This window comes from Pituophis catenifer, unplaced genomic scaffold (assembly GCF_029215685.1).
Source record: "Pituophis catenifer annectens isolate HBS135680 unplaced genomic scaffold, rPitCat1.0.hap2 SCAF_2, whole genome shotgun sequence".
Lineage (NCBI taxonomy): Eukaryota > Metazoa > Chordata > Lepidosauria > Squamata > Colubridae > Pituophis > Pituophis catenifer.
Window position 1 is genome coordinate 123,023,511 of NW_027256882.1, and position 27,280 is coordinate 123,050,790.

Sequence of the window (27,280 nt, forward strand, 5' to 3'; positions counted from 1 at the left end):
ATTTGTATTATTTCTCTTTCCTTTATGAATCAACACCAACAGAAGTCTTTTTACAAGCAATATAAATAAAAAGAAATAAAGCTGCTTATTTTCTTACATGAAATCCCAATATATTATACAGATTATTTTTAAGTAGAAATTGAGCATACTGTACAGCAAAATTCCATCTATTAATTCCACTAATTTCAGATCTATTTCCTTTCATGCAGTTGTTTTTTTCTGACATAGTGTATATTGTTCTGGAAAACAGCCAATTCCTCAACTTCTGGAAAAAGTTCAGGTAATGAAAAAGAGGTAAAGAAAAAAAAAGGTTTCTTGAGCAGCCTTCCATTTTAAAAATTCAGACTCAAATATGTCTATTCAGAAAACTAGTTTGCTATAATGTTTAAGGCACTAGGCTAGAAACTGGGAGTCTTTTGAGTTCTAGTCCCACTTCAGGCATGAAGCTAACTCAATGACCTTGCGGTCAATCACTCTCACTCAGCACTGGAAAGAAGCAAAGGCAAGCCACTTCTGAACATTGCCAAGAGAACTGCAGAGATTTGTACAGATAGTCACCAAGAGTTAAAAATGGACTTGAAGGCACAATCACATTTGGAATAGTAGCTTAATGGATAAAATCTCAACTATTCTTTGAATTGGCCAATACTTAAAAATGTTGTAAATGCCAAACATCTACAAAATTAACTGTGTACAAAATTTTATGTATTTTAAATACTTGTTTATTAAATTGTAAAAACTGTTGCCTCTGAGAGGATTAAATAACCATGTATGGCTTTTTGGATTATGCAAATAATCAAACTTTCAATTTTAAAAAATTACACATACAAGTATAACCCTAATGTTATATTACAAACAATTTTTGTATTTTGAATTATGTGAAACTGGTAAAATTTCTCATAGCTAATATAAGTTAATATAAAGATTCTGTCTGGCAATACAAATATAATTGCCCTGCTTTGCCTATTTTCCTCAAAAATCTTGTTTTCGCTACATCATTTTTCTTACACACACACACACACACACACATGCAGGCTTATATCTGTTTTTTCTTTAAAACTAGTTTAATGTTCTGTACAAAAAGTGTTATTTATGGTGATAAATCATTGTTTCTCTTAGCTTGTGAATTTAATTCATTACATATAAAACTGTATTGGCATAAATTATAAAAAGGTTCTGTCAGATTAAATTAATTACAATGTATAATGTAGTTCATATCAATTATATGGTACTTGTTCAACATATTATTTGATCCAAACTGGAAGATTCCACATACAGATACATACATATTACTTTAAATACAAATACCAAAATTAAAAATTAAAAGACCAAGCCGGTACTAAAAATACATTTATTTATACAGGAAACAGGTATGGGACTGAGTCTTTAAATAATCTGCATCTAACCTGTTTCTGAATCTTCACTGTCGGAGGAGCTGGACTCACTGGTGCTCTCAGACTCTGAAGAGGAGAATCCCTTCATTTTAGAGGAACCAGCAATTACATCCACTTTCTCTGCTGCAACAAGGTAATAGCATTGTCATTGGATCAGACAACAACTCAGAATCTATTCTTGTGCCACGAAATATTCCTATTAAATCTCAGATGTTTGGGTATCTGCTCATAAAGTGGGACTTCATCTTGCTTATCTCCCCCTATCCCAACAGCTCTTCTTTTTACTTGTTCCCCAATCTAGAGGGCTCCCAATCTTTCAGATATAGGTTACTATGAAGGGGGTAAACAGAAGAATTCATTCCACTGGCAGATGAAATCTGCCAGAACATAGATGCTCTTTGAATATTATTCAAAGAACAATTTTTTACATAAAAGATTTTCACAAATTGGTATGTTTTAATTAGGTTAATGAAACACTGATTTCAGAAGAACAGAAAATATGTTCTGATGCTTCCATTTTCTTGAAAGCACAAGAACAATTCAGTTTGCTATCATCTGCTTTAGGAAATAAGGGAATAGGAGTTTGAAAATTTGAAATTCTCAAATAATTTAGCATTTTCATGCTCTTACGATTTTGAAATCTGGCTCTCCCAGTTCTGGTCATCAATTGATCACACAAGTCATTAAATGGAGAATTGGGGCGAGGACCCTCTCTCTGCTCTGGTATCCCTGGGAAGTCCACATCCTCCCCCCATCCCATGATGGACCCTCCCACCTCACCATACCCAGGTCCACTTACCTTCGATCTTTTCTGCGGCAGGCTTCATTCTTGCCATTGTTGGAAGGTTTCTTCTCCAAACTACACTGTTTGGAGAAGGGTCTTCCAAAGTATTACGGGGAAAGTTTAGAAAAATATTTCTAGTCTTTAGAACAATGTGTTTGCTAGTTATCCAGCACTCTCCCATGAGAACCCTTCTGCCAAGCTGCAGAAATGGATGCTCGGATCTTCAAGATCTGAGTACCATTTCTACAGCTCAACAGAGGGGCTGAGCAATCCACTGTGCGTGGAAAGGAACACCTCTGCCAGGCTGCAGAAATGTGATCCGATCTTCAGATTCTGAGCAATATTTCCACAACCTGGCAAAGGGAGTGAACTCCATCTGGAAGGTAGTACTTTCCAGTCAGCCCCGAGAGACTAGTCATTTCAGCACGTGGCGGTAACTTGCAATCTTCCCTGCTGGTTTCCCATTGACTTTCTGGAGAAGACAGCAGAGAATATTGCAAATGATAATCACCTGATTGCGGGGCACTTGGCAACCTGTCATAATTGTGAACAGGTTGCCAAGCACCCAGACTGCAGTCGTGATCATGTGAGGGGGAGGGCGCACAATAGCAGTTTTACAATAGCAGAAGTGCTTTACGGACCATAAAGCAGCCTTTCCGAGGCTGTTGTAACTTTGAACTGTTGCTAAACAACCTGTTATGTCAAGAACTACCTGTTTACTGTTCTGGAAATTAATTAATTAATTAATTAATTAATTAATTAATTAATTAATTGCTGGAAAAGATGCAATTTCAAAATGAATGACTCTTGCATAAAGTTTATCATGCTCCAACATTAGTATATTTTCTATCTCTGCACCATAAAAAGTGATTTAGTACATACGGCTGGCATTTGAAACAACTATTCTGAACTTGAAAAATACCTTGAGGTTTCCTTTTTTTCCGTAAACAAGATGTTACATATCGTTCCAGCTCCCGCAAAGTGGATGCCTTTAATGTTTCAAAGTCAATTTCAATCTCATCAGGATTGGAGTTTTTGAGCGAGGGTTCTCTTGATTGGATGATATGGACAACCCGGCCTAATTTTTCACCAGGGAGCTTGTTAATGTCCAGGCTCAATTGTCTTTTTTCTTCATAAGACATTGGCTTACATTTCTCCTCCTCCTCAGACTCATAAACTGGAGGTGGCTTGGTATTCTTCACAGTCACAGGCTCCTTCTTATTACTTTAAAGAACAATTATAATGTATTATTATATGAAACAAAATGATTCCCTAATTTCATACAAAGATGTTATTCTAGAATGATTTAAATTTATTAGTATGGTGTTCTACATTCGCAGAGCTATGGTAAGGTCTATTTCAATGAGCTATAGTTTAGAAATCCGAAGTTTAACTTTCAAAAATTATTAGGTAGCCTTTGACAAGCAATTATAACAGCAATGCAAATCGTATAGGAGGCAATCCATATTTAAATATCTTTTGAGCATTGACACAGATATACTTAAGAGAATCAGAAAAGATTTTGAAGTAGCTGAACTGAAGTTGTAAGGATTGTGCCCATTTTTATATTTCAAGCTGCAGATTCAGAAGGGTCTTTTATGAAATTCCTGTATAGATGACTAGGCTGAACCCAAGGGTAGGGTCAAATAACTAACAATCAAGGCAAACTGGCACTAGATAAAAGTCAATGGAATTCAAGGGGACGACAACTGAACTTTGGGTCTCTTGTGGGAACACAGTGACTCCAAACTGATGGAATTTCCTGACAGTGATAACAATTAATCAGTGGAACAATTTGCTTCCAGATGTTCCGGGTGCTCCAACACTGGAACTTTATAAGAAGAGATTGGACAAATATCTGAGATGGTTTAGGCATAGGGTCTCCTGATTGAGCAGGGGGTTGGACTAGAAGACCTCCAAGGTCCTTTCCAACTCTGTTATTCTGTTATTCATTTGACCCTGTCCTCGAGCTCAGCCTGGTCATCTCCTACAATTTCCTTCCAAAAACCTCTGACAACCCTACCTATTTAACAATTTAAAAATACTGGTCTCATCTACACAGCTTTGGTGAGATGCTACAGCACCTTTAAATGTCAAATCTTTAATATGAGTTCCATTTTCTAGAAGCACAAAAAGTGAATAGAGCTACCTGAATTAAAACCAAATTACCTGTTTCTTATGCAGTACCTTGCATTTTGTATAATTAAGGCTAAAATAATAGAAATACTTCAGCCTGAAAAACATGATCCAATTGTTTCATCACTAGAAATGTATTCCCAAGTAGGATCAAAACTATTCTCAAGGGAAGTGCTGTCATATTTATCCAATAATATAATCACAGGAGAATAATTTACACTTACTTACTTACTTACTTATTTATTTATTTTATTTATTTATTTATTTACACTTAGCTTTAGATTTGTTTGTAAAGCCAATGTAAAACCTGCTTTTTGTGTTGTGATGTTCTAACCAATGAATTAGGAGGTGGATGGCTGGATAGAAAGGAACAATAACACCAATGTTCATGCGTGTATTTCCATTTTTTAAACAGGCAGAAGAAGAATGACATCTAATAGGGTTTGTCTCTTGAATCTCTTTAAAATGAATGAAACATTCATGGATAAACCCATCCAGACTAAACTTTCAGAAACTGGTGTTGCTGAGATAAAACTAACACTGAAACTGTAATTTCCAAAGGTATTACAACAAAAACAATCTTTATTCTGAGAATGTTTTGAAGAATGGACTGTGCATTGTAAGGTAACAATATTGTACTGAGAAAAGCCATCTATGATTGTAATTTTGCTTCTTGATTGGGGGAATCCTAGTTTTTTTTTTAAACTAACAGGTTCTGAGACCTACAGGAAACTTGGGGGAAAATGTTCTAGAATGATTAAAGGACTGCTTGAAATTGGACTGTCTGAGAGCAGATGAACTGGGTATAGCCAGAATCAATTTATGTAACAAATGAATGACTCTTGCAAAAATGAAGCTGCTGTATTGGTTTCTTTAAAAAGTTGTCCTGAAGACTTCCCGTGGCTCCGCGATCCCCGAATGGACACTCCTTCAGGAGCTCCAGCCCCGTGATTCCGTTTGCCGCTAGAACAGCGAAAATCAACTGTTCTAGCGGCTCGAAACTCTCCCCCAGGGAAAAAGGGGGAGAGAAGAGTAGAAGGGTCTGGGTAGAGCTCCCCTAGACCCCCGAGCTTTTCTTTTTTTAAGCCTGGGGTTTGCAGGGTGAGAGCTCCCTGAAAGCCCTTCAGTGTTCCGGATCCGGGACGATTTTGCTTTAAGCAGAACAAGGGGTCGCGACCACACCAGCAGCGCAATTTTAAGGATTATGAGAAAATTCGAATCTGGATGCTGGCAGAGCAAATCAGGAGAACAGGAAATGCAAATATTAAACTTTAACTCAGTTTAAAAGAAAAAGGAAAAAAGATGGCGCTTAAGGGCGTTTAAAACGAAAGTTACAAGTGAAAGTGATCGTTAAAGCTGCAACATTGTAAACGTGGCAAGAAAAAGATTTAAAGTGCTAGTGAAATGAAAAAGACTATGGTATTGATCTTAACTATTCTATACTTCTAAATTGTGTGGAAAATTATTGGATTTATTGACCTGATAGCTGAACAAATTTAAAAATAATTGGACTTTGAAAAAAAAGAAAATGGCTGGTACCTTTGAAAGTGCTGAAGGACTTTTATTACACACACCAGCAAATACACAAATAAGAGCTATAATACATGAAATTTTTGAGTCACAAACCACTGCTTTACTGGAAAGTCTTAAAGGTTTTTTTGATGAAAGGTCTCAGGAAGAGGAAACTGTTTTGACTCAAAACATGGAGACAAAGGAGAATATAGTATCATTTCAAGGCTTGTTAGACAGTAGTGAGCTGTTGGAACAAGATGGGGCAGAAATTCAGTTTAATGTGACTTTGGATAAAAAGGATGCTTTCCAGACCAAGAGGGGAAAGCAAAGGAATCTGGAAGAGTTTAATCAGGAGGACTTGAGAGAGATTTATGGGGGTTTCAAATTAAATGAAATAACTTTAAGAAGACAAAAACTTTCAAACAGACATCAACCTCAAATCCAAATTTTAAAATTCTTGAAAATAAAAGCAGGAGGAGGAGCAATGCTGAAGAAGAAAGAATTATCGAAGAAAAAGGACTGGAAAAAATACAGAAAGAAGGGAAGAACTGAAGATTAATCTTTTTTGGGGAGGATTTTGGCAATAGGTTAAGAAGCTTAATTAAATTTGTATTTTTAAAGTTTATTCTAAGATAATAATATAAAGGAAGTGTGTTATTACAATTGGTTCTGGATATAAAAATGATAGCTTTTTAAGAGTTATTGAGGTATTAAAATGGCTAATTAAAAATTTGAGGGACACCTTTCTGAAGGGTTTGAAATTTATATTTTGAGAAATGACTTAATGTCCTATTGATGTATTAAGAGATTTCTAAAATGTTTAACATAAGATTATAATATTTTAAGAAGGTATATGAAATAAAATGTTTAAAGTTTTAAAATGTTTAATTTTATGAAGGATTAAAGAGGATAAATGTCTAATTTGAAACTTTATTAGGGAACAATGTTGATTGAGGAAGAAGGACTGGAAAAAATTTAAGGGATAGTTTCCTGAAGGTTTTGAAATTTATATTTTGAGGAATGAACTAAGAAGGTCTTATTGATGTATTAAGAGGTTTTTTTAAAATGTTTAATATAAGATTATATTATTTTAAAACGTATAGGTGATAAAATGTTTAAAGTTTTAAAATGTTTAATTTAGAATTTTTAATGCTGAATAGTTAGAACTTGAAATTAGAAATTAGTTTATGAAGGAATAAAGAGGATAAATGTTTAATTTAGAATCTTATTAGGGAGCAATGTTGAAAAAGAAAGGTGTTTGAGGGATGAAAATGAATGGCTTACATACCAAGAAAAAGGCTCTTATATTCAGGAAGAAAGAATTTAATCTAACTGATTTTGAGAATTTACAAAAGGGAGGTTGATGAACTTGCAAAAGAGGAGTTAAAGAGTGTGAGGGAGTTTTAAACTTTGTAGTAGGTTAGTATATTTTAGCTTTTGCTTGTTAAATGTTATACCCCGTTTTTGCTCTGGGAAGTTGGGGGAGGGTTGGGTTGGGATAAAATTGTTGATAAATGTGGGGAAAATGTTACAACAAATGAAATGATATCAGGAAAAAAGATGTATTTAGATGATACACTGATTGATTGATTATATATTGTATGTATGCGTGTTTATAAAATAAAAACTTTTTAATATAATAAAAAAATTGTCCTCTATGTGCCTCTTTGGGATGCTTTTCACTATCGTAGTACACTGAATTGACTTAGAGATAGAAGGCTAAACTATCTCTCAAAAAGCAGAAACAGAACTTCTACCTGAAGTGAGGCAATGGGCACTACCCAGACAGCTTTAAAGGAAGTTCCATTATTCACAAAGAAAGAACAGTCATTTTAAAACTATAATCTAAGTTGGGGGTCAGCAATGTGCAGTTCTAGAGCCGCATGCAGCTCTTTGGGCCCTCTCCTGCGGCTCCCTGTCAGATGATCCCACCACTGGGTGGCTCCTCCCCTCCCCCTCACTCCTCGCCTGCCTTGAGAAGAGAAGGGCGACTGCGGCAGATGGAGACTGGCTCCGTATTCCAGACTGGGAACAAAACGCCCCTCTACTTGCCTCTTTTTCTGGCCCTTGTTGGTGCTGTGCGCACCTTGGCCGCTGGGGAAAAAGCGTGACTTTGCTCTGCTGGGCTGCCCGGCTGCAGCTGATGCTCCGCGTCGTAATTGGCTCCAGGAGGAGGAGGATGGAGCGTCGTCTCCCCCATTGTGCAGTGCGCTAAGTTTAAGTGCAAGAGCAGCAAGCAGCCATGGAGGCGGCGAGAGGAATATGGGGAGACGCACCCCAGCTGGTGTTTCGGGGCAGAGAAAGCTGTGCGTCTCCCAACAAGGGCCGGAAAAAGAGGCAAGTAGAGGGGCGCTTTGCTTCCACTCTGAAATAAGGAGCGAGTTCCACCCACCTCCACCGCCCTTCTCTTCTCAGGGCAGGCGAAGAGTGAGGAGGAGGGGAGGGCGATGGGGCCAGCCAGCAGACAGGGAGCCACAGCAGAGGGACAAAAGAGCTTCATTTATCTGGGAACCTGAAATGACTCTTGATTTAAAATTAAATCATATGTTAGAAAGCACCCAAAGAAGCAAGAACAATATCAGAAAAAAAAACCCCAACCCTCGCCAGTTTTTGGAAATGGTTCAAGAGGGAACCAGTGCGCAGTGCACGCATGCACACGAGAGAGAGGGAGGGAGGGAGGGAGGGAGAAAGAGAGAGGTAGAGAGATGAGAGACAGAAAGATGAGAAAGAGAGGGGAAAAGAAAAAGATGAGAGGGGGGAGGGAGGGAGATGAGAAAGGAAGAAAGATGAGAAAGAGAGAGGGAGAAAGAGAGTAGAGGGAGGAAGAAAGAGGCAGAAAGACGAGAGAGGTAGAAAGAGAGAGGAGAAAGGGAGAGGGAGAGAGAAAGAGATGAGAAAGAGAGAGGGAAGGAGAAAGATGAGAGAGAGAGGGAGAAAGAGATGAGAGAGGGAGGGAGGGAGAGAGAGAGGAAGAGATGAGAGAGCAGGAGGGAGAAAGAAAGAAAGGAGAGAGGGAGAAAGATGAGAGATGAGAAAGAGGGAGAGGGAAAGAGGGAGAAAGATGAGAGAAAGGGGGGAGGAGAAAGAGGGAGAGGCCTGTTTAAAAGAAAATACCTGGAGTGTGGTTGGGGGGTGACATGTGACTGGGTGGGAGGGAGTGATGTTGAATTGGCACGCCCACCCAGGTTTTGTAGCTCCTGGTGTTTTGTTTTTTTGTGGGAAACGGGCCCAAGTGGCTCTTTGAGTGTTTAAGGTTGCAGACCCCTGATCTAAACCTTAAGAAATTAAAATGATTTACCAGTTTTATACATTTATTTATTTATTTATTTATTTAGTCGCATTTCTATGTCGCTCAACTCCCAAGGGACTCTGGGATTTCAATAGTATAAGCAAGGAACAGAACTCTTCGAGTTCTACCGTAGAATTAGACCTTTAATATTAGAGAACACATTTGCTAAAACCAAAACTGTACTTACACCTCAGTTATCTGAAAACCAAGAAAGCATACAGTATATAATTTTGGAATTTTAAGGTCAAATGCATTGTAGCATCCTGATTTAAATTACACTGTTTCTAACCATATAATAATTACCCATATTATATGGTTAGAAACAGTGGTGTGCAAAATGTTCAAACCTGTAATGTTCTGTATTCAAAACTCTAGGTTTTAATAGCAGTTCTGACTTACCAAAGATACTAATATTCCAGGAGTGATCCAAGCCTGAAACATTTGCTAAGGTCAGAGTAACTGGTTTGTAAGTGTTTTAAATCTGAATTTTTTTTTGCACACTTTGTTTAAAATTGTGTAACTTCTACCAGGAATTTAGATAGAGAAAATATAGAAGTTCTGCTATACTTCTAAAAACATCCTCATACTACAGATAAAACTTAAAAACCCACCCTACAGATTGGCATATACATGGATATAAAGAAGGAACTGACCTTGAGCTATTGCTATTGCCATTATTCTTCTTAACCTTCTTAGTTGGTGGATCCTTGGCTTTATTTTTTTTATTTTCTTCTACTTCTTCTTTCTTTTTGTGCTTCTCTTTTTTCTTTTCTTTCTTGTCTTTCTCTTTTTTCTTTGGTTTATTCTGTTGTGGCTGTGACAGGGCAGCCAACTGTTCATGCACTGCTTTAAGCTAAGGAGCAGACACACAGATCAATACAATTTTCTTTTTTAAAAAATTATTTGTTTTACCCCTTTGCCCTAAGATGTGATGACCCCACACTCACTTTGGTGTGCAACTAATTGTTTTTTTCCCAAACACCTGAACTATATATGTTCCTTAGTGCTGTGCATGCTTCAAAAATGATTTGAAATCATCAAAAATGATGACCCACACCAAGCAGCCGAAATGTTTCCAGGTCTCTATGCAAATCTAAAAAAATTCTACAGTTTCAAGCATTGCACAAATTTTAATATGTCCATACTTTAAAGCAGTGTCAATTTTTCCAGTCAAAAACCTGAAAAAAATCGGCTGCTTTAAATCCAAACAGGTGCTGTGTACATGTAAGACCAAAGGCCTTTTTTCCAAATCATTTTCAAAGAATGCACACCCTCTGTGTGTACGTGTGCATGCATACACACATGTGAGAGAAAGAAGAAAAAGTGCCAAACAGCACACATGAGCAGGAATATATTGGAGCAGCTGACAATAATGCTGCTTAATGATCAAATGGCAGTAATTTGCTGGCCTTTCCTGAGACTTGAAGCAACAGAGTCAAGCTTCTATGATAGATTGGAAGGCAGAAATTATATTGATGTCAAGAAAACAAAATATACATATTATCACCAGTGACTTCAGTTTGGCTTAAGGGCATCTTTACTTTTTTCCCGTAGTACTGAGTGGGCTATGATACTGAAAGTTCTCCTTAACATTCTAAATGTTGAAAGGAGAACCTAATGCCACGATGGTGAACCTATGGCACACATGCCACAGGTGGCACGTGTACCCATATCAGTGGGCGTGCGAGCTCAGCTCCGGGGAGCAGGTGCATGCTGGCCAGCTGATTTTCGGGTCTTCTGGGCCCACCAGAAGTGGGAAATAGGTTGTTTCCTACCTCCGGAGGGCTGGGGGGACGGACGTTTTTCTCTCTCACCTGGCTCCAGGGCCTCTCTAGGAGCCTGGGGAGGGCGAAAATGGCCTTTCCCACCCCACCCTGGAATCCTCCGGAGGGGTGGGTAAGGCCATTTTTACCCTCCCCAGACTCCTAGAGAGGCCCTGGAGCCAGGTGAGAAAGAAAAACAGCCCTACCGGGCCATTACGTGCCAGGAGTGGGGGGAGTTGTGTGTGCACGCTCGGGGTGCATAGAATTATGGGTGTGGGCATGCGTGCATGTGACACCCCCCCCGCCCCTGGCATGCAATGGCAAAAAGGTTAGCCATAACTGGCCTAGTGGCTACTATATCCCCAGCACAGGCAATAAAGCAGCATCTACTAGTCTGATACTATCTGGTGAGGTTCTGTCTGGGAATCTCTTCCCTTACCCAATCAAGGTAGGCTAGAAAAAAAAAAAAAAAACTCAGGCACAGGCCCAACCAACTTCTCTTGTGATTGCAAAGATTCACAGGCAAGCTGGAATTGTTTCATCAGTTGCACAACAATCCCAATCACATTCTCAACTTCAGCAATGGGAAGATGGCCAGGAATAAAGTTGCAAAGCCAAAATGCTTGTTGCACTCTTTCCTGCCAGTATGAGGATTTCTGCAGCATATTCCGCAACAGGAAGCTTTGTAAAGAAAAACTAAGGAAAGAAGCTCATAACTAGATGTATGAAACCGTAAGCTAGAGTGGCTAGTTTTCTTTTGTTGGCTTGTTATTCATGTATGTAGTGAAACATTAAAAACCAGAAAGTGTGGGCTAGGACAGGGGTCGCCAACTCCCAGTCTGTGGACCAGTACCAATCCGCACCATGCCAGAAACTGGGCCGCACAAACAAGCGAAGCCCCATCCGCAGGATGCTGGCAGCACACAAAAACACCACCACCACCGGTCCATGGAAAAAACCTCTCTCCATGGAACCGGTCCATGGGCTAGAACTATACATGTATAGTGATATGGAGGAAATCAAGCAAAACCTGATCCCCATCCAAAAACTAGAATTAAGCAAGTAACTGGAGAAAAGAGGATACAGTCAGAGTCAAAAGCAGGATACACAAACGTTTTACCTGTTCCTGGAGCTCTGCTAGCCGCTGAGCTCGTTCTTCTTCAGAATCATCTGATGAACTGTCACTATCAGAAGAACTATCACTGCTGCTGTCACTGGATGATGGTGGGGGCACTTTGGGTTGTGGCTGCACTACTACTGGAGAAGAAGCTGGAATCACAGGTTCTTCAGGTTCATCTGGCATTTTAGCAAACCGCATTTCAAAGACATCCTGGCAAAATACAGTGGGCATATGAATGCTATGCTTGTAAAAATATATCCCAGCGTTATTCTGAAGAATAATGAAAAAGTTTTCTTGTGACACTCACCAAAATATTGGTATCCCCAAACTCAAAATTCAGAAAAATGCTCTGATTTGTTCCTATCCTGAACACTCCCTTTCCTGCAGTTTATCAATTTAGGCACTTTCTGATCAAAATCAGCTTAATCTTGAGGTCCCATTATATATGAGGATAGGTGAAGGGTATTATCCTATTCATTTGGCCACTGGGAAATGCAAGAGGCATGACCAACAACATAATAACATCACTGAGGGTGGGATTTCAAGGATTCCAGAAGTGTTGTTTTGATATTAAATATGTTTACTAATGTTAACAAAAGTTTAATAATTTTTTCATGATTACTCCAATTATATAATTAGGCCAAAGTATACGAGTGCTTTGCTCCTCATTGATGTTTGAGGAGGGGAATCAGTAAACATCAAAGAAAGGTACAAAAGCCTTTACCCCTGACATTTGTAATACATATTTTAAATTCCCAAAGATATATTTTTAAGTTACTCTTAAAATTACTCTATGACTTATTAAAATTATACATTTATGCATGTAAAGTAGGACATGGTTTTAAATGAATTTTTAGTTACCTGTAGTTTCCGTGCCATGGCCACTACCTCATGATCTGGAGGGTTATATTTGTAACAATTGGAAAACATCAATCGGACATCTGCTGAAAATTCCTGAGCATCTCTATAATCCCGGTTCTCCAATTTGGACTGAAGGTTAAACAAAGAACTTAAATTTAAATCATTTTAAAATACCATGGGTATTATTTCCTATAAATAGAGTAAAATTTTTGGCATTTCAGAGATAAGATTATCAATTCTCTATAGAAATACTCTGCATGTTTTCTGAATGAATATAAAAATAAAATTATTTTCAACCCAAATGATATTTAACAAATGACAGGATATCTCAATTGTTGATAATCCCACTGGTTTTCTGTTTTAGTTTGTATATTGCATAAGATTACAAAGAAACAGAAGTATCTACCCTGGTAGAATAGTAAAAATATGGAAATTAGCTCAGCTTTTTGAATTGCTTTATTTTGTAAGAACAGAATGTGAACAATAAATTAATATAAAATGGGCACTTTTTTAGCCAGACATTTTGTTTCTCTTATTTTTTTTCTCAAGTTCTTCTACAATAAACCATGGAATTATAATGCATACTTCAGAATGCATACAGCAGAGAATACAGGAAACCTACTGTATAGATAAGATTTCTCAACATCAATGGCTATAAAATGACAACTGTATAAGACAAATCAGAGTAGATTTAAATATTTAAATATTTATATTTATAAATATATAATATTTATATAAATATATAAATATTTAAATATTTATATTTAAATATTTATATTTTTAAATATTTAAATATAGGGCCTAGCTATCTTCGAGACCGCCTGCTGCTACCGACGACCTCCCATTGACCCGTGCGCTCCCACAGAGAGGGCCTCCTCAGGGTGCCATCAGCCAAACAATGTAGGCTGGTGACCCTCAGAGGGAGGGCCTTCTCTGTGGGGGCACCTACCCTCTGGAATCAGTTGCCCCCAGAGATAAGGAGAATCCAAGACCTCAGTGCCTTTCGCTATGCCCTTAAAACCCACTTTTTCCAGCAAGCCGGGCTGGCTTAAGGAGAAATTTTTAAAAGTCTTAAATTGGTTTGTGATTTTTAATTTTTGGGCCAAATTTATATATATTTTAATTGTTTTTTAATATTTGTATTTCATGTTCTTAATTCCGGCTGTACACCACCCTGAGTCTTCAGGGAGAAGGGCGGTATATAAATTAGAAATAAAATAAAAATAAATAAAATTGTGCTATGCCATGCTTTTTTTTTTTTTAAGCAGGCTTAGTGAATAAATCCAAATAATCTAGTTCTCCCATAAATTTAGATCAAAATAGAGAAATTATATTGATGATTAATGTCATGCGTGCAATGCAAAAGTGGGCGAGTTAGTTCTTTCTAGCAACAAAGAAACTTCTAAACACGAAATTGCCTGGGATAAAGAGTAGGTTTCATTTTAACTACTTGTTGTCAAAAATATTTTGTCTACAGCAAGTAAATATGACATTCATTCAGGAGAAATAAAACTATATGATCACCAAGACCACAAGCTTGACTTAGGGGAGTTACCAACACAAAACAAAGCAATTCACTTTGCAGATAGCTTTCATTAATATAGGACTTGTTCATAAATTCTCAACCTACAGCAATATTTCCCAAGTACATTCATTTCACGTTTCCACATCAACACCAAAAACAAATCTTGTAACTGTTTGAGAGGAGAAATATTGCTATAACAATAATTCTAACACAAAATAAATTACAATCTGTGCAACTGCTTTCTTACAGTTAATCCCTGATTTACCACTATTGTCTCAAAACTTTAGGTACAACATGATCAATTATTTACTAAATAATACTAAAGTGTCTTTGATGAGAAATAATGTCTAGAAAAGTTGTATCCTCTGTTCAGATTATATAGACATTATGGCCAATGCATTTTAATGGAGTGCTAAGACAAACTTTTTCCTTCATCACCCAAAAGCACTTATCAGAAAGTCATTTATAGTAATTGTAGATAAAATTAAGTCAATTTAAATATCCTGTTGTGATTGGATAATGGGTTTGTGTCATTATCGAAAGAAAAACCATGTTTACCCAATTTGGGGTAATTTACTCAGGTTTGGAAAGTATCGCTATAAGGATAAAACGGAATTCCTGTGAGGAAATGGCTGTTACTACTTCTGCAAAAGAAAAAATAAAATACATTGTAAATAGATTATCAAACTTGTATGTTAGATTTCTGCCATCTATCAATGTTTTTAATCTGCCTAAAAGGGCTTTTGATTTGTTAGCCTCTATAAAATTTTTGCCTCCCAGTGTAAATTAAATTAAATTAAATCGAATTGAATTGAATTAGAACTACGACTAAAGCCATCCTATTATATAAGGCAAAGAAGATATAGAGAAGACAGGATAAGGATTGCCACAGATATTGATACTCTATGTCAGGCTTGCACAATTCACAGAGGGGAAAGGGCCATACTGACAATTAAAAATAATTTCCACAAAGACTAGCTGGCACGCAGATCAGCTGTTTGGCAGCTAGCAGCTTGGCAATAGTGATGGAGCTGACAGTGTCAATGTGGTCTGGAGACTCCCAACCATGAAACTTCAGGGCCACAACAGTAGTGATGGCTCTTTCCTGGCAGTGGCAACATTTGGCAGAAGTGGATTTATAAGGTTTTAAAGACACTGATGGGCCACAGAGAAAGCTACTTGTCAGGGTTTAAGAGATATGTTGTGTAGACTTGCTCTAATTGGTACTATAACACAGTAGACCCCAAAGATGCGTTTTCCAAAAGGAAACTGGACTTGGATTTTTTTTTCTTTGAAAACGTTGCTTTAATGAACCGAAGAAGCTTCCTCAAATGAAGTGAATAAGCTTCTTGGATGAGAAATGAAACATTTTCAAAGAAAAAAACAAGAAAGCCTAATTGCCTCTAATTGCCTGAAAAAAGGACCTTTGGGACAACTATTGGTAGTATTTTTAACATATGTATTTATTACCACCTGAGAGTTGAAAAAAAAAAGGCACCCACACTTACTTTAATTGTACTCAGGTCCATGGGATGCTTAATGATATCACGATAATCATGGAGTCCAAGAGCGTCCACATCCACAGGTTTGTAGAAGGGCCATGCATATGCAGCATGTTTCTTAGCAAACATCTCCTTTATGATGCCACCACAATACTTTAATTGCTCTGACACTTTGTTACTGTTACTTTTTTCTACTACATGTTGCTGAGAATCTGGAACATCCTTCTTTGGAGGTTTCACAGGTCGACTTTCCCTTCGTGGACCTGTCTTGACAGGCTTGGATTCAGCTGGCAATGATGATGATTCATGAACTGGGTCTATTGTAGTAGGAGTTGTAGTGTCTGCTTTCCTCTTCACTCCCTTTTTTGTCTACCAAAGCAAACAGACATTCTATGTAGCCTTCTGTTCTTTATTTGCCACAATGTATACGTGTACATGAGGTTATGATTCCTTGGCATAGGAATATGTTATTATCTATATTTTTAATTGTTGATTACTTTTGTTATCTTAACCTTGTTTATGCATGGTGGGAATGTAAGCCGCTTGGAATCAGTTGACAATTGTAGCGGCATATAAGCCTATTAAAATAAATAAAATAAATGAATGTACCATGGAATTCTCATAACTAAGCAAACACTCCATATATATGAAAATAACCAGACATCACGTATAAGTATCTAAAACACTATACAAGGAACAGAAAACAATCTCAGAAAAACTGGCACAGAAGTTGTAGTGAAGCTGAATGCGATGAAAATTCGCAATTATGGCTTCACTCAATAGTTTAAGAAAGTCAGAATATTTTCAATTTTTCTTGCTGATATTACTTTTGTATTATTATAATTGTTATTGTTTTGTTGTTATTTCAGGGATTACTATTATTACTATTATTATTTCAGGGATGCATCTCAATGAATAGAAGGATTCCTTCCTCTGGTAAAGAAAGCAAAGATCAATAGGAAATCTTGCTGAGGGAAGAACTTGGAATAGTTATTTCTATCAATTCCTTTTATAGCCCTTCTCAGGCATTATTTCATGATTGTTCTACTATTCAAAGCAGATTTTTAGTCTTGCAGAACAGAGGAGAAATGCTGCTGCCATCCCTTCTTTCTAAGAAATTATTCAATGTTAGATAGTCTATGCAATTTTAGCCCCTTATATCCTAGACCTGTGATGGTGAACTTATATAACGGGTGCCAGAGATGGCACGCAGAGCCCCCACTGTGGGCACGCGCACCAGCCAGCTGGTCTTTGTGTGCACTGGAAACCCGAAGACCAGCTGGCCGGCACGCGCACGCTGGAAACCCAAAGACCCAAAGGCATGTGCACCGGCCAGCTGGTCTTTGGGTTTCCGGTGCGTGTGTGCATTTCAGTTTTGGTGCCGAAAAGATTTGCCATCAATGTCTTAGACTGATCTTGAAAGGAATACTAGTTATTTTCCAATAAACATAGTCTTAATTCCAATGGAAGATGTTTAGCTATTTATCAAATCTTTATTTTAAGCAGTATTATTGAGCCAAGCAAAGAGATCTTTTAAATGCTTCTTCTTCAGAGAAGGGCTTAGGGTTGGTAACTGTCTCCATCTAGTTCATTTCATAAGGCTGTTATAAAGAAAAATGAAAGGACAGGGTGTATAGTATATATACTACTTTTATTTCTTGGAGAAAGGGGATGAGAAAAAAAATCAATCAATTAAAAAAACATGTTGAAAAAAATTGACATTTATGATGTATTTATGATGCTTTCATTTATATTTGCTTTTAAAGAAATGTCAGTACAATCTTATGCACGTTTATTAGAAATAAATCTGAATTGTTTAATGGGACTTACTAAGTATATTTCAGACAGCACCATTTAATAATTAAATGATAACATTGCTGTCATTACAGTGGGAACATTTGACTTACTTTTCTATGAAAGGACAGAAATGAAAAACAAGTTTCATGTTGAATACTAGGCTGAATCATGATAAAGTAAAATGATAAATATTGTACACAGCTGATCTGTATTTATCTAGCGATTTGTATAGACACAGTGCAATTTGTCACTTAAGTTGTATGTTATGTTCTGACAAAATTATTCTTGCTATTTTTGAGATGTGCTTATTTTAGTATTTTACTTTTAACACACACATTTTTAACTTTGTCTGTAACTATATTGGTTAAAACCAAATACAATATGAAAAACATCAATGTATTAACCAATGTTGGTATCAATGTGCTAACTATATATCAAATATAGAAAGCAATGTTAATCAATTCTAATCTAATCTTTGTCGTCGTTCCACCCCCCTACATCCCCACCCCCCTTGAGTTTCTGGCACAAGACATTATTTCCATACTAATGTTTTCCACCCATTTCATAACATTTGTATGAAGTGTTTGCTATGGTTAGAATAGGCATTAAACATTCTTCTTAAAGTCTTTTCTAAAATAACAAATCTAACAATGATGCAATTGCATCTATGTGATTTACAAGGGAAGGTTATGCTTTTTTCATATTCCACAGAAGACAAATAATTTAAAATGTGTAAATAGGACACGAATTCCAAAACTGAAATGTTTTACACATCTATTATATCAGTTCTATATGCTTTACTTCAAGCAGATTAAAATTCGATGTTTGCAATGACTCTGAACAAAACTATACTATAGAAAAACTTCAGATTTAAGAATAAAGGGTATTTTAACTTCAGCCAAGTAAATTTTGTGATCCTTCTAACCTACACATACCCTAATAAGGAACACATTATTCATCCATATAATTCAGTTTTATCTATATTGATTAAAAGCAACTATACATAATTTAAACAATTTTTCTAATCTATCTAGAAATTATAAGATTGAACCTTATAATTTTATAAGCTAGGGTCTCTTGTCCAAGGGTTACTGCATCCTAGTTATCCGAATAGTGCAATAATAATTAATCTTTATAACCCCCTGGTGTTAGAGCCCCTAAAATAATAAATGTCTTGCTGAGCTAACATTTTCATTGAAGATTTTCTTTGACCAGCATTTAAAAATTGAATTTCTTGACAGCATACAAACTGTGCCAGTTATTGGGAGCCCTGCAGAAATAGAGCATTGCAGTGTCATAACAAATTCCTGCTTCCTAGCCTTCAAAAACAGAAGAATAAAAGTTAAAGAATTTAATGAAGCAGTCTTAAGGAAAGCTGTAAAGTACCCGAGCACGGTTTTGTATGACTTACGGCAAGTTTTCCCTTAGGTGAACAATTAAAAGAAGAGGAGTTCTAATGTACGCACCTTCATGGGTTGTGCAGATGTTGGGATAATCGGGGTGTGTGTCTGAGAGGGCTGAGGAGCGGAGGCTGAAGGTGGGAGGGGAGGAGGCAGTGCTGCAGGAGGCTGGGGTGGCACCACTGTCATTACTGGTGTCTGAACAATTAGGTCAGGGGTTAGAGAGGAAAAGGAATGAGTTGTTTGCACCGGCTGAGAATTTTGGGGTGGAGCCTGCGTCTGTGGTGGGGATGATGCTTGAGTTACATTCTGTACCGCTGATGCTCCTGGCTTTGATGTCACTGTAAGAAAGTCAATCACAGTATGTATATCAAGTCTCTAAAAATACAAATGGCCATTTTGTTTTTTCATTTCAGACTTTTTAGTCTGAGAACTCATATTTGCATTTGAATTACAATACCATTTCTCAATGACTATATAGATTACTATATAGTAGTATATAGTAAGACTGGAGACTATATAGATTCCAACTTTATTCTATTAACTAGTAAAGATAAACCATACATTTGAAAATACGTATTTTTCCTTCTTTCCTTTCTCCATTGTATTTTTGTAATTATGTCCATTTCCCAACTTTCAAAGTAAACAGTCAGTGTAAAGCTTTACTTTCTGGAAATGCATACTGCTCACCTAGATTTTATAATGAGTCAGCTTGCAGGCTGCATTAACCTATGGGTTACTTGAACATGGTTTATACAATTTAAAATATAATTGACTGGATTCACATAACAACATGCAGAGCAGTAAACTACAGTTTATACTCACAATGCTTGGATTCACACTACACATTAAGTCAAAACCAAACAAATTGTATTACAGCTGAGTACAATATACAAAACTAGTTTTTATCTGAAATATTATTTTTCAAGTACAATTACATACACATACACATACATAATAGCTTTTACTAGTTCAAACAAAGTACAAAAACTGAGAGTACAGAATACAGCAGATTAAATATTAATACCTGTTTCCTTCCTACCACGTCCTCTCCCTTTAGTTTGGACTATAACAATTTCTGTTTCTTCCTGGGTCATTTCAGAGATTTTTTGTAGGAAGAGTTTTTCTAGAGCTTCTGCCATCAAAACAATATCATCTCCTTGCTGAACAAATAAAAATATATAAAATCACACATATTTGGAGTCATCAATCTAAAGACAGACCAGCCATATTTTTGCCATTATAGAAATATAGCATGAAAGATGGAGGTTACTTTGTCTAGTTGTTATCAATGTAGTCTGCATATGATCTTTGTAAGTAAGTTAGACAGTGTCATGCATTTGTTGCTTAATTCATGTGTCCCTCTGCATTAAGTGACTATAAAGTTTTACTATGTTGCTCTTTTATGCATTGTAGCTTAAGCTTTATATTATATTTTGATTTCTTCATTTATACGTTAGTTCCTCTTTTGTCATTAACAGATAAAAACTGTATAATCATTTTAGCTATCAACCATACAGGAGGACCATTCAACATACAGCTTTATACATTTACTCTATCTCAAGGTTACATTACTAAAAGAGATATATTTTGTGTGTGAGTGACAAGACAGACACCCTTCAAAACTAATTTACTAAGGCTTTTTGTTGTTGTTGTCAAATGTAAGTGTTCTGGACAGAAATTTATGAGACTTCAAAGCACCTTTTCCTCTTATATACTTATTATCTTTAAATATGAAAAATTGTGGCGGACAGTTTCATCTACAACTTATGGAAAAAACTTGGATCTGAACCTTTTTTTTAAACTGGCAACTCAACAAATTCCTTGTTTTTTGGTTATATGTTGCTCTTTCTTTGCATTAATTTTTGCAAAGAGAAAACTCTTCTGGATGATCATCCCCATTCACAAGGAAAACCAATGCCCCTGACTGATAGCTTTGTTAATGTAATGCTCAGGAACATAGCATTTTAAATGTAACAAAATAATGATTCACCAATCATGAAAAATTTCAAACCATTTTCATTCTACTATCAGTCTGTAAAATATGCATTCCTAATTGGCTTTTTCAGGGAAATAGTGTGAAATCTAAATTCTGGAAGCATTATTTTCTCTTTTTCATCAGTATAGCATATTAATGTTATACTCTTGAAAGGTTTATTTAAAATATTTAAGATTTTTATTAAGGAAAATTATTGTTTTAAAAATACTTATAATAATAAACTACACATGTAAAGTACCAGAAGTCATGGCCAGTGAAACTCTTAAGCAAAGTTGCATTGATAAGCGTGGAATTCTTAGGTTTTGTCTAAAGTTTGAATTTTAAAATAGATTATATTTATGTAAACTAAGAAGTATGTAACCTGTCACCTAGGGGTTACATAAGAACCTTTTGCTACATTCATTCATCTTGTCACCAATTTCAGACCTCCTCTAGAAGAGACTGTTTCAAATATCAGGCAAGAACAATCTGTTTCCTTCCTGTAGCCTGCTTTCAACAGAGGAGGTATGTTCAAGGTTGTTAGACAGAAAAACACAAGTTTTCTCATTTCAGTCCAACAGGTTGTCCCTGAGACACTATGGCCTTTTGAGAGAAAGAGAAAAAATTTCACACCTGAAATAAATACACCGTTTTACCAAGGAAGGAAAGAAGGAAAAGAGCAACTTGTATACCCAGATTTAAAGTCCATTCTTAACCACAAAACGCACTATAAAATTTATTTATTTATTTATTTATGTGATGGTGAACCAATCACATGCTATTAGTCCAATATAGGTCACATGATTGCTGCTGGAGAAAATGGGGGGAGAAAGAGGAGCAACATACACCACTTTCAGCTCATTTAATAAATTTAAATAAATTTATCTAAGATTTAAATTTAATAAATACATATGTACAAACTAAAAAACTGAAATCTCAAATTGGAAATACATAGGTCAGTGATGGCTAACCTTTTTGCCATCGTGTGCCAAAAGCGGGGGGAGTAAAGGGGGGACCGTGTGCGTGGTGTGCCCACACCCATAATTCTATGTGCCCCACCCCCTGCGCATGTGCGCGTGACCCCGTTCCCCCCCCCCCACTTTTGGCATGCAATGGCACGGTGGGCCCCCTAGGCCCATTTTTCACTTTCCACACTGCCAGAGCCTTTCTAGGAGTCTGGGGAGGGCGAAAACAGCCTTTCCCAACCCCCCGGAGGCCCTCTGGAGGTAGGAAAAAGTCTGTTTCCCGACTTCCAGTGGGCCCAGAAGGCCCGAAAATCAGCTGGCCGGCACCCGCATGCACGCTGGAGCTGAGCTCGCGTGCCCACTGATATGGCTCTGCATGCCATAGGTTCGCCATCACGGACATAGGTGATACATCATTTGAAAGTCCAACTTATGAGAAAACTAACCTTGTTATAGATGTAACAATTTGTAAACATTGTATTGAAGTCCTGGATACATTCTTGTGCATTCCAGTAGTAGTTATTCTCCAAGCGTTTCTTTATTGTTCCCATGTCCATAGGAGTTTTAATAATTTTGTAATAATCCTATGGGAAAATAAATAAGGCAAATAAGAATTCCTTCAAGTTGCAATATATTTTCAAAAAATAAAAAACAACATATTCCATATCTCTGATGCAAATTATTTCATGACTGAGAAGCATGCAATTTACAACCATAATTAGAGACCAAAATCTGTGGTTGTTGAGTGAAGCGGTTATTAAGCAAGAACAATTCAACTGTTTCACTCAATAATTGCAATCTCGGCACTCCAAGTTGTAGTTGTTAAGTGATCTGCTGTGTTGTTAAAAATGACAAAGCAAAAGAGTTGTATGCTAGAGGGACACAGAAACCCTCAAGCAGGCAGCCTCAAAGAGGTGGCTGAAAAAGGTCCATCTCAATATTCAAGCAGGATTTTGGTATACAGTGCTTGTAGCATGGGGTATTTGCAACGAGTCTGGAAGGACAAGAGGGAGTTCTCTCAATTACAGATATAGCATGCCATGAAAACAAAAAAGGTGTGTTTATTAATGAAAGTTTATGAGGTAAATTACATTAATCTAGCCACTGTCGCATTTAACTGGATGAAGGAAGGATTTAATGAGTTGTACAAATTCATTCAATCATCTTGACAATTATTGTAATTATTGTAATTCAGGGGGAGTCAATTTTACTTTAAAAATATTTTTAGCACTGTTTGAAGCTAAACACACATAGTCAGCTACATCACATAATCAACCAGTATCAATATAAACCAAAGGGAATCCTTTTGGCAGGTGGCAGCGGCTTGTGACCTTCTCTGGTAGCGTCCCTTGGGGAAGATGGAGAGAAGATCACAAATGGAGATCACATTCATGAGGTGCTTGGAACTCATTGTACCATGTTTTCCCAAAAATAAGCCCTAGTCTGATTTTTAAGCGTGCGCCTAATATATGCCCTACTCAAAAAATAAGCCATGCACCGGAGGCAGTGAGGGCGCAGCGGCCAATGGTGTCTGGCAGCAGCCACAGCCTGCACAGCGATGAGTTGATTACCTGTCCAAGCAGCAGGTGGAGGCAGAAGCGGGGAGGCAGGTGATCTGAATGCACCGCGCAGGGCAACCAAGAGTCAGTGGGCAAGAGCAGGCAGGCGGCACGGCACGGGAGGCTCGTCTTCGCATCGCAGCAGCAGATGAAGGCAGAGGCACGGGGGAAGGCAGACGATCCCACTGCTTCACACAGGCCACAGGCAAGCAGAGAGACGCAAAGATGATCCTCTTGCGCGGCCAGCTGCCCACTCTGTCCCACCATCTCTTGGGTTGCCTGCTTGTTGTGGCCGCAAGCACGCAGAAGTGGGCTGGTGGCCACGTGGGTTCTGCTGGATAGGGCTGCTGGAGCCACTGCTGCAAGGTAAGTGTCGGGGAGTGGATGGCCTGGATGCGGGGCCCTCAGATAAGCCGGTGTGGGGCACGTGGGACAGTGCTACATCCCCGTCTTCTGGCAGTGGTGGCACTGGTATGCTGGGCGGCCTCTTGGCCCATTGCAGCCACGAATAAGCAGAAGCAGGCCTCTCATACATGGGGGAAAATACAACTTCCCCTAAAAATAAGCCCTAGTGCTTATTTTGGAGCCCCACAAAAATATAAGACTGGGTCTTATTTTCGGGGAAACACTGGTAAGTGTGAATAGGTTGCCAAGGGCTCATATTACAATCAGGTGATCTTGGGGGCCTGCAATGGTTGTAATTTTGAGCACAGCTCTAAATCCATTCAGTGTCACTGTAATTTTGAACAATCACTAAACAAATAGTTGTTAGGCAAGAACTGCCTATATCTTGTTCATCCAATAGTCCTACTTAGTCAAAGTATGGAATCTATACCTAAAAAGCCATCAAACCAGAATTTTAATTATACTGACTAGACTGGGCATGGCCAAATTTTTTTTAGCTCTTCTCCTAAACCAATAGTTGAATATGCTGATTATTATCATGCCTATTGGCAGTTTATAGCAACAGTAGGCCAATTTTTCCCCTTACTACTATCTTACTATACCTTTGAGTTCACTTAATGCAACTTTACTATAATCAAGCTATAGACAGGTTCTGTAACTTTTAGGTTAGAATACTTCTACAAACAAAACAAAGAAATAAGCAATATCTGTACTATAAGATTTACTCCAGACAATTAGTCAAATACAAATGAAAACCAAGAAGCTTTATGGTGTGTGTATGTATGTATACACATATATACATAATTTTAATTCACTAATTTAAGAAAGATAAAGAAGCAAATAAAAGTAGAGATGGTATGTTTTCCAAAACCTCATAAACACATAAATGGTTCCTTTTTCAAGTAAAGAGCAGGTAGTCCTTGCTTAGTGATTGCCTGGACAGCAGTTACTATGGTGATGAAAAAATAACTCTGCAACCAATGTCCTCATTTACAACCTTTTCACCATCTCTTTCTATCACATGTCCACTATTAGTCAATTAATGCATATTGGCCTGAGTAAGATCGTAAGCATAGTCATGATTTTTCACTTGGCAAATGCTACACTTAACAACCTGTGTTCCTGGCCCCAATTGCAGTTGCTAAACAAGGATTACCTGTATTCCCATTCAAAAACTGTTCATTTGTCTAGAATTGGACAATGACTAAATCAAGCTTGAACAGGACAGGAAAAAGAACCGCCATGTCCCGTCTGAAACAAATTTCTAGTTGGAGAATACAAATCACATATGGCTGTTACTATACATACACTTTACAGATCTTTCTGTTAAGACAATATTCTGCTTATAATAAATATTTATTTAATACTGTTCATTCAGAGTGTAGAATGATACAACTTCTACTCAAGAAATTATGTTTCTAAATTAGACAGACAAGGCCAAAGAACTGAAATCAACTGAACTCAAAGAACACACACTCGCTAGCAAGTCACCTTGGCTTCAAGCTAAGACAAGCAATCCGTTAGAGGCTGCTCCAGCCGGTAGCAGGGACTCTAAGCCGCCAAGCAGGTCAGCGGATCAGTGGTATTATTTAGGTGGAGACGGTTGTACTGGCAAGCCGGGAAACCAGAACTCCACCGGCGGCAATCTTAGCGGTGAGATATGGCCCAGCTGGGATAATCTCAAATAGGAGGGTGACCTGACAGGAATGTTGTAGAGGGGGTGGGGGGGCCTGAGCCCCAAGGACTCACCACCTCTAGATTAAAGTCCCAAAAGTCCAAATTGAAAACTCAGAAGAAATCGATGGAAGATTGTGATCAAAATAAGAATCAGGTGAAATCCAAAGCGTGGAATTAATAATGTAATAACCAGAGCAAGCCTAGATCAGTATCTTCAGCTTCACTGAGTGAATAAAACTGACACCAGTCGAGCGAAGGAGGCGGAACCAAGGCTAAATTTAAAGAAACATACACTCAGTCTCTGGCTAATACACTATTGATAACCCACGCTTTGGATTCTCCAAGCAGTGTGCTGGAGAATGTCTATTATACTTTTTCATTTACTTTCTGTCCCTATTATGGTAATAATAGCATTGTGATTAACACCAGCTGTCTGCAATTACTGTAAGTTCGAATATCACCAGGCTCAAGGTTGACTCAGCCTTCCATCCTTTCTAAGGTAGGTAAAATGAGGATCCAGATTGTGGGGGCAATAAGCTGACTTTGTATAAATATACAAAAGTATGAAGGCTATAGCTTAACACATTGTAAGCCGCCCTGAGTCTCCGGAGAAGGGCGGCATATAAATCAAATTAAAAAAATAATAAATAAATAATATAATCTATCTATATTACTATCCTTATTTTACTATGATCCTCTTTTATTTCATATTCATATTTTTAAAAAGTAGCCCACAGCATGTTTTTGATGGTTTCTAATTTATCAGGAACTCTGAAGAAAATATAACACATATATTGCTTTTTCATCCTCATAAAACAGCATATTTATAGTTTGTGATTGTTACATATTCCAAAACAAACCCATTATTTATTTGCTGTCCACATTTTTTTTAAAAAAAATTCACTTACATTTAAATTTCCTTTCCCCATGTTAGGTATACTTACAGGGAGGTTTAGCTTGACAGCATCCACAGGCTGCTGGAAAGGCCATGAAAACTGATGTTTCCATAGTGTCCTGAGCACCACTTTGAGCAGGTACTGTAGTTGGTTGGTCATGCGCTTGGGTTTACTAGGATTTGAGGTCTCAGGTGGAGATGGGTTAATGGCTGCAGGATTGCCTTGTTGGGGTTGGGTCTGTGCCTGTGTTGTAGACATTTGTGTAGCTTCTAGTCCATCCCCCATTACTGGCAAATTTCTCAGTCTTGTCCCAGGGCCACTTTCTGAAGACATGCTATCGATCCCATTGCATTCTGTACCAGTCACTCTGCAAAGCAAATTCATAAATTAATTAATTGTATATGCTATCCAACTCCCAATGATGTTACAAATTATTAATACATTTTAAAACAATGAACAATATACAAAATAAACAATGATAGGGGAGAAAACAAAGGTAGATAGGATTAAAGAAAATGTGGCTTCAATCGCCTTTACTAAAAGCCTGGAGAAATAAGGAAAAATTGATGAGTGGTTGATAGTTGTCAGAAACACTGGCTCTAATACTAAGCAATAATATGGCTGAGTGCAATTCTGAACCAAGGTACAGTCAGTCACTAAAGGGAGACTCCCCAAGGATGTTAAGTATATCACTTAGAACTCATCACAAAAAAATAT

The 27,280-nt window shown here is 37.5% G+C and overlaps 1 protein-coding gene across 5 annotated transcripts in view; it reads right to left on the minus strand.

Moving 5' to 3' along the window:
• Positions 1-27,280, minus strand: part of BRD4 (bromodomain containing 4) — a 110,295-nt gene that overhangs the window by 27,611 nt on the left and 55,404 nt on the right. For 4 of the 5 annotated variants that reach the window (XM_070937424.1, XM_070937427.1, XM_070937423.1 and 1 more), the window contains 10 exons: positions 26,612-26,930; positions 22,473-22,610; positions 20,111-20,246; positions 19,150-19,424; positions 15,893-16,255; positions 12,860-12,988; positions 11,986-12,208; positions 9,769-9,958; positions 3,101-3,402; positions 1,407-1,517 (listed from right to left, as the gene is read on the minus strand). In XM_070937424.1, the coding sequence (XP_070793525.1) occupies positions 1,407-1,517; positions 3,101-3,402; positions 9,769-9,958; positions 11,986-12,208; positions 12,860-12,988; positions 15,893-16,255; positions 19,150-19,424; positions 20,111-20,246; positions 22,473-22,610; positions 26,612-26,896 (2,152 nt within the window). In that variant the 5' untranslated portion in view covers positions 26,897-26,930. Of the gene's footprint in view, positions 1-1,406; positions 1,518-3,100; positions 3,403-9,768; positions 9,969-11,985; positions 12,209-12,859; positions 12,989-15,892; positions 16,256-19,149; positions 19,425-20,110; positions 20,247-22,472; positions 22,611-26,611; positions 26,931-27,280 lie in introns of all 5 variants that reach the window. The other variant, XM_070937429.1, reaches the window with a different exon arrangement.